Below are 8478 nucleotides of genomic sequence, written 5' to 3'. Positions count from 1 at the left end.
TCCTCCAAACTGTCCCCTTTTTTTTTTCAAATGCTAAGGTCACAGACTCCGTCTGACGGACCTGGGCGATGCAGCAAAACAAACGCTTAAGCGCAGTAGTTATCCTGGTACGTGCTCCCAGTGCGAGGCGCCACGTCCAGTCAGCAGAAGTCGCAGTCGAACACGGCAACCTACATACCAGGGTTAATAAATCACAGGCAGGTAAAAATAATCAGCCGCCTGCTTTTTATACTAAAGATCAAGCTGAGAGGACAGACGCTGATGATGACAGCAGTGATCTGAGTCCCGATGAAGGTCACCTTAAAGGAGCGATCCGGGGGCTGTTCTGTAGGTTGGACCGGGCAGTCATGTATAACACCCCCCTGTAGAGTGTGTACCTTCAGTCGCATACTTTCAGGATCAGCACGAATCAAACTGTGTCACGTGGACCCAGAGAGAAAAACGGGGTAAAACTTTAGTCGGGGTGGCGCTTTGGCCCAGAGGCAATGTCTCTGTCATTGGTGTGGAACCCCAGGGTTCACCTCCTGGGCAAGTTCGAATCCCGGTTAGGGCGGTTGGTACCTTCCAGTGGACTCACCACCCGCAGGAAGGTTTGGGGGGTTGGTACGGTGCAATGTGATTTGGGTGGCGACTGCTGCCCCCGCGACCCGGTAACGGATAAGCGGATGAAAATGGATGGATGGATGGAACTTTAGTCGGGATGAAGGCAGACCATGGTCGAGAAGAGAGAGCGTAGTTGTGGATCTTCACGCTCTACTCAGAGGCTCGTCCCGAACTCTACTACAATGTAAAAAGTTTTTTTTGACTTCTTGTTAGGGTTCCTAAATTTGAAACACAGTCTAAGTTGTGGGTCAAACTGGGTTAACGTTCATCCAACTGGTGTCAAACTCGTTTTGGTTCACGGGCCGCATACAACCTAGGTAGATGTCAGGTGAGGTCCATGTTTTTCCCCTTTGTTTTCATGCGAAAAAGTACAAGTATATAGGATATATATTGCTATTTATACATATTTAATGAAATATATATTTACAAAAAAGTATCCCGAACATGTGTTTGTGTATTTTTTTCATTTTAAAAATTCATCAAACGGGCCAGACTGAACACCCTAGCGGGCCAGGTTTGGCCCGCAGGCCATATGTTTGACACCTCCGGTCCGGTGCATTGCCAGGATATGGGTCACAAAATCGACATACCTTATGGGACATTTGTATTTTTGGTATCTGTATCTTCCAGCAGAGGGCGACCTTTGCAAACGCCTGTGTCAGTGATACCTAACCGCTGTGCAGTGGTTACCGCAATAAACTTTTATTTATTTACTTGAACTAATTTTCATTTGTTCATCAGTGATAGGCTAAACAATTACAAACTCTACCACTAGATGGCAGCAGATGAAAACTGAAACAAATGAGAGACCATGGTGTGTGTCTTTCTTCAATTCCTGTGGATGTATCAGTGCTGTGTCTCAGTAAATCAACTTTTTTTTTTTTTTAGTTTTTTTTTTTTTTTAAATTTCATAAATTTTTAATAATTGCAACCAACACTAGTGGATGGTGCTCAGGGATGTTGCTGTTAGTTGATTCGACATAATCTGTCGAGGAGTTTTTGACGATGAAAGAAAAACATCTGTACAGCTCACGGAGTCGTACCTGAAGAAGAATAACAGGGGAGAAAAACAGCCTTGACTTCAGAACGTGGCCTGAACTTGACCCCAGCTGCCTGCTTCTGGCCCCGCCCCCATCTCACTCGCTCACTCACACACCAACATACATGACATACACACTGGAGGCACCTGTGTAAACCACTGCTACCATCTGTTTGACACCCGCTACTTAATACACACAGAGAGAGAGAGAGAGAGAGAGAGAGAGAGAGAGAGAGAGAGAGAGAGAGGCTAAAAACACATGACGTGAAATCTGCTGAGTTCAAAACCGTCATCACTTTTACCTGAGAGAGCAGGTGAAGCTGCAGGTCACATTCCTGTCAGGGTCAGGAACGTACACACCTCGAACATCTCACAAATACAGGACGACGTAGATCCATAAATACTGCCCTGACCTTTGACTCTGTTCGAAAATGTAAAATATGTTATTAAAGTTATGCAATAAATGAACACCAAAAAATAACTCCAAACTAAAGCACGAGGCGATGTATCCATCTGTCGTGACGTCGCCCCGTGTTTGCGTTTTCTCTTTTTTTTTAGATTTTAATATTGATTTTGCTACTGTGAAAAATAAGATGTTCAAAAATTAAAAAAATATTTTTTTATAAAAAAATTTTTTTATAAAAATATTAAAATCTAAAATTAAAATTTTAGATTTTAACATTGATTTTGCTACTGTGAAAAATAAGATATTCAAAAATTAAAAAAATATTTTTTTTATAAAAAAAAATTTATAAAAATATTAAAATCTAAAAATTAAAATTTTAGATTTTAACATCGATTTTTCTACTGTGAAAAATAAGACATATTAAGAAAATAAGAAAAATTGAAAACAATTGAAAAACAATGGTTTCAGGAGGAAAGAAGGACATCGTTTTTAAAACCCAATAGCTCGTGTTGCGTTTACGTTTGTTAGAATACACCAAGATGATCAGAAAGTATGCAAATAAATCCTTCAAACTCTAAAACTGCTTCTTCGTCGGTTTTGCATCTCCGAGAGTTTACTGGGGAGAGGAGTCTTGATGAGTTCAGCTGGGGGAGGAGGAGAAGGAAAAGGATGGAAGAATGTTCGAGAATTCCGATACTGGGGACAGTAACACACACACACACACATACACACACATACACAGTCAGCCAGTGATCCGGGTGGAATCAAAGGGTATTAGCTGTGCAGCGTTCACTTCCCCCTGTCCTTTCCCAGCATTCTCCACAGCTGTACGATTACACAGGTGTTTGGCAAAAACACACTTTCTGGACCGCAGAGGGCCTGAGTGTGTGTGTGTGTGTCTGTGTCTGTGTTTGTGTGTGTGGGAAAGAAATAAATATGCATGCGTGGTTTCATGTATTTAGCCTGTGTGCTAACACCGCTGCCTTCCAGGAATGGCTGTCCGTGTGTGTGCATATCTATATTTTGTGTATGTATGTGTATGTATGTGTGTGTGTGTGTATGCTTACTTATAATATTAATTTATCCGAATGATTCAGCCCTTCCACTTCCTTCTTGGCCACCATCGTACAGATATTTAACATTGACTCATTCTTGTCTTCTTTTCCTGTTCTATTAACGTTCTTGTTTCTATAGTGCGGCATTTGGAAACAGAAAAATCCTACGTGACATCGGTGGTCATTTTTGTGGACACCAGTCTGGACGTGTGCGTCTCAATCTTTGGTTCGTGGATTTTTTTTTGTAGGAAGAAGCTGGCACTATAACTACAGGAAATTGTTTTATTATTATTATTATTATTATTTTTAAAAAGGGCAAAACACCTGGAGACACCTGAGAAACGTAGCCCATTTTTTTTTATCAAACCAGTACTCAAACAGTGGGGCGGGCCCCTCTCGGGGGGGCGCAATGAGGTGCCAGAGGGCACGCCAGGGGCATAAGTGTACCACCGCTGTAATGCTTAAATGATAACAACCCTCCAGCCACTAGGTGGCAGCAACTCATACAGTGGTTTGTACAGATGAAAACATACATGTTATCATGTTTCTCAATAGTATTTCCGTTCGTGGGGATGTGAGTCCGATGGTGGGAGGACGGCGGGGCAGGACAGAAACTAATGGAGAACCACTGGTGTGACCTAATCATCGGCTCTGTGTGGGCCCTCGACCGTAGACCACATATGAAGATATATTGACCTTGTTATGTCTCTTGACTTCTTTATTATTTATTCTCCTTCTCCGTCCACTTTGGCTCATTATGTAACAACTTCTATCTTGTCAAGGCTGCTGTTCTGGGTTCTGTGTTTGCTTTGCGTGTGACACAGCGTGTGCCTGGTGTCAAAGCGTAACTGTGTGTTCCTGCTCTCTTTCAAGGTGAACGCTCTCAGACTAAACCAGGATGTGTTGGGGTTGGGGTTTTTTTTTTTTTTTTTGGTCTTATGTAACGTTTCCCTGAGTTCACAGGCTGATATTGTGAAGAGGAAGACAGGGGGACAGGGACGGACGTTTCGTTTAGGAGATGTCGCTTTCTAAGGTCGCACCGACTCATGGGTAGAAGACAACTGTACACGAGGCCGGTGCCTGTGCCTTGTGACTCACAGGAGGTCAAACTGAGAGGGGTCATCACTGTCAGTGACATGAATGGAGATTCAATGAAAACCCCATATTAAATAAAGGTTTACTGACAAACTTATTTTTAAGTATTATCTAAATCAAAACATGAATAGAATGAAACCTCACTGCTTCACTTGTTCAATCACCAGTCTTCCCTTAGTGGTTTTGAGAGGAAAAAAATCCCACAGGCCAATCCATCTGTGCTCTTTAAGGAAATCTTTATGGTTTAGTCGTGTAATGTGTTATTGGTTAAGTCGTAGCAATGAGTTGTTATGAGTTTAGATGGTGCCCTCTTGTGGCCTTAGATTATATAGGGGTCTTGGCCAAGTATTGCTGTTGTAGCTAACGTTAGCTCTGGTGTCTGTACCAGGACTGTTGTAGCTAACGTTAGCTCTGGTGTCTGTACCAGGACTGTTGTAGCTAACGTTAGCTCTGGTGTCTGTACCAGGACTGTTGTAGCTAATAGTAGCTCTGGTGTCTGTACCAGGACTGTTGTAGCTAACGTTAGCTCTGGTGTCTGTACGAGGACTGTTGTAGCTAATGTTAGCTCTAGTGTCTGTACCAGGACTGTTGTAGTTAATGTTAGCTCTGGTGTCTGTACCAGGACTGTTGTAGCTAATAGTAGCTCTGGTGTCTGTACCAGGACTGTTGTAGTTAACGTGAGCTCAAGTGTCTGTACCAGGACTGTTGTCGCTAACATTAGATCTGTTGCTCGTACAAGGACTGTCGTTGCTAAAGCTGTGGCAGTGGTTAGCATAATGTTAATCCTCCTCTGTAAGTCTGCTAAATGCATAAATGTAACGTTAGCCGTTGTGTCTGTAGCAGGAGTGTTGTACCCAAGCTGACATCGGGAACTCTCTGCTGAACTTAAATAATTAAACATCTTAATTTACTGTATTCACGTGGTTTTGTCTGTAATTGTTTTCTTAATATTAAAGTGTGATTGTGTCATTGTCATATTTGACCACGTCCCCTGCAGTACCACCGCAGATCCCCTATGGGTCATGTAGCCCAGTTTAGGACCTCTGTTCCAGAGTATGAGAAGAAGTAGAAAATATGATGTTGTTGTCATGTTACCACACAGCCTGAGCCTCTGTGCTTGTTGGTTCTCAGCCCAGGGGGGCCAGAACAGGTCAGTCAACTCTGACTCGGAGGTTTCTTCTAACCTCATGTAGACGCAGGTGTTCGGCGAACTGCACATTTGTTTAATTTTTAATGCCTTTCTGGAAGCCTGTTTTGTTCTTCGCGTCTCTGTGTGTCAGTGTGACTCATGTCAGGTTGCTCTGTTAGAACACTTTAGATCCAAATCTGTTCTTTCATTTGCATTTTGGGAATTTCCTGCTCTGGTCTCTGTGAATCTGTTGACTGTTTGTTGTTTTAAGGCGTTAAAAAAAAAAGAAAAAAAGAGAAAGAGATGAAGACAGATGTGGAACGTTCACTTTTCACTCCATGCAGTGTTTGTGTAACGGTTTTAACACTTCTCCGGGGCTACACACTTCTACTACACCACAAGAATACATGTCTACTACACCACCAGAATACATGAGTATGTGTACGTACGTGTGTGTGTGTGTGTGTGTATTCGCTTCCTTTTACTAGTTTCTGTGTTATTACTTTGTTACTAGTTTGTTTGAGAGCAAAGGTCTGTGAAGTGGCCGACAGGACCACTTCATACAGCAACAAATAAGCCTTTATGTCCTGCCTGCACCTGTGTGTGAGTGTGTGTGTGTGTGTTTTGCAGCTTTTTTTTCTACTTCAGAAAGAGAAGAGGAAAAAAAAAAGAACCTGCACATGCAGGGTGTAATTTGCAGAAATAGGCCAGTCATTTCATACCTGCAGGCTTTGCACAAATACACACACACACACACACACAAAGTAAAGTATCCCCTAAGATAATGGTTGAGGTGCTTTTGTGGTTTAAAGTATTGACCCTCTTGTGTTTAATGTTCATGTGACCACATGTGCACATGCGTGAACTTGTTTTATATTTATGTATGATTTTAAAATTGATGACAAGGTACGCACGTTTGGGTTAGGCATTAGATGGAATATTTTAATGGTAAATGGTAAAAGCTTCATGTATTACTGTACAAACGCAGACTCATATCTCGCATTAATTCCATCTTTGTGGCGTAGGTGGCGCTGTCTGCGGTGCCCCAGGAGCCATGGCAGTTGTGGAGCTCAGTCTTTTTTGGGATTCAAACCTGTGACCATCTGGTAACAAGCACAGCCTTTAACCAAAATGAGCTACAGCGTAGGCTGCTTGTAAAGTAATAATATATAAAAAATATTACATGAAAACAGTAAAACTACCTGTCTTCTTAAAACTGTTAAAGCAAAATAAATATCAAAATTGTTGTTCATAAAAACATGTTTTAGCATTGAAAATTTTATTTTCTATATATATATATATAATACTTAGCTAACCAAAATAGCGTAGTGTAAACTGATAGCTAAAAATAGCAACTTCACGACGATAAAAAACAATACGAGAGCTACGACCTAAACCATAAATACCGTTGTGTTCCACAAAAGGCTCGAATGTACCTAAAAGTAGAACAATAATTGCTGAAACACAACCTGAAGGAACAAAAAATTGTAATTCCGACTAAAAACAACAAAGTTTTATACTGCTAAATGCTACATATTAGCGTGTAGGCTTCCCTAAAATCCCCCACTAAAACATCCATAGTTAGACGAAAGAGAAAGAGCTAAAAGCTCATCTTAAAGAGCCAACAGTAGACCCTGGTTAGTAACGCTACTAACTATAGTTTAAATATGCCCAATAAGTTTTTAAAAAATGTGTCAGAAAGTGCTTCAAAAGCCACACGAATGCTAAATTAGCTCAATTAACCCAAATCGGATTAGCCAATCGGAGACCAGGGCGGGTAATCAACACAAATCAGGAATTGTCTTGTTGGAAATTTTTTTTTTTTCTTCCTCTTCTTCCAGAGTTGATGTCAGACTTCCTGCTCCTCTTCCACCTCCCCCTGAAGCAGCAGCAGCAGCAGCAGCAGCAGTGTAAAGCTAGGTGGCCACAGCAGCACATTTATCTCATCCCCGTGCCCACGCACGCACACCCGTGGACGCGCAGAGAGGCGCACATGGGAACCTGGCTGTGCTGCGTTTAAACCGGGGAATCTTGAGCGGCCGCAGCCGAAAGGAGGACACCGAGAGCCGGCAGCAGGAGCAGCGGAGCTCCCCCAACTGCTCCTTTTCCCCCCCCCCCCCGTGAGCTGCACGCCGATACATTCCCGAGCTCATCTCTCTCTCTCTCTCTCTCTCTCTTTTTCCTCCTCTTTTCCCACCTCCCTGTTTCTGCCTGTCCCTCTGTGTTTTTCGAAGACGCGGCGTGTTGTTTGGCTGTGTGCGTCCTGACGCGCACGGCGCTCTCTCTCGGACTTGTTTGGCACGGACTTAGAGGCGAGAAAACACGCAGAAAGGAGGACAAGCGGAAAAGAAAGAAAGAAGAAGAAGAACCCTCTCCCCCCCCCTGTCCTGACCTCCTCCTGTAGCCTCCTCCACCCTCTGCTCCACCAACACTACCTTCTTTCTCCTTTCTTTTGATTTCCTGTCATTTTTTTTTTTTTTTTCTGATTTCCTGCAGCCGAACCAGGAACCAGAGGAGCGAAGGGGAGAAGGATGAAGACAAACTCAATCTGACTCTTGGGGGGTTTTAATCTGGATTAATTTGACTCTTGAGGAGAAGAAGAAGAAGAAGAAGGAAAAAAAGGAAGAAGAAGAAGACGAAGAAAGATCTGTTGGGAGCTGCGCGTAAAAAGCCGAGGTGTTCCTCCTCTTCCTCCTCCTCCTTCTTTCTCCTCCTCTTTCCTCCTCTCCCCTCTACCTCTCCTCTTCTACCCATCTTCTTCTCCGTTTCCCCATGTTCTAGGTCCGTGGGATTTTTGTTATTTTTTTTATTTTTTTTTATATATATGTATTTTTGGGGCTAAAATGCATCACCAGCAGCGGATGGCAGCTCTGGGAACAGACAAGGAGCTGAGTGACTTACTGGATTTCAGCGCGGTAAGACTCTCTCTCTCTGTGTGTGTGTGTGTGTGTGTTTGACCGTGTGTGTTTAACCTGACGTTAATGATGATGATGATGATGATGATGAAAGTAGCCTGCAGTGTTTATATACATTTTCAATACATTTTTCGTGTACTGTATGTGACGCACACCAACGCCATTTCCCACACACTTTTGCGCACGAGTTGCGCGTTTAAATGTAGAGAGGAAAAAAACAAAAAAACAAAAAAACC

At 42.7% G+C, this 8478-nt stretch overlaps 2 protein-coding genes across 6 annotated transcripts in view; one reads left to right on the top strand and one right to left on the bottom strand.

Annotated features, from left to right (window-relative positions):
- The window catches only part of LOC103389085 (ephrin-A5-like), a 1154841-nt gene that overhangs the window by 849071 nt on the left and 297292 nt on the right, over positions 1-8478 (bottom strand). The window lies entirely within an intron of this gene.
- Positions 6901-8478, top strand: part of tcf4 (transcription factor 4) — a 189288-nt gene continuing 187710 nt past the window's right edge. For 2 of the 5 annotated variants that reach the window (XM_017038413.2, XM_025062764.1), the window contains exon 1: positions 6908-8242. In XM_017038413.2, the coding sequence (XP_016893902.1) occupies positions 8171-8242 (72 nt within the window). In that variant the 5' untranslated portion in view covers positions 6908-8170. Of the gene's footprint in view, positions 8243-8478 lie in introns of all 5 variants that reach the window. The other 3 variants (XM_025062761.1, XM_025062763.1, XM_025062762.1) reach the window with 3 other exon arrangements.

Source organism: Cynoglossus semilaevis, chromosome 14 (assembly GCF_000523025.1).
Source record: "Cynoglossus semilaevis isolate Cse_v1.0 chromosome 14, Cse_v1.0, whole genome shotgun sequence".
Classification (NCBI taxonomy): Eukaryota; Metazoa; Chordata; class Actinopteri; order Pleuronectiformes; family Cynoglossidae; genus Cynoglossus; species Cynoglossus semilaevis.
Note: the sequence above shows the minus strand (reverse complement) of the source record. Positions and strands in the feature narration are given on the sequence as shown.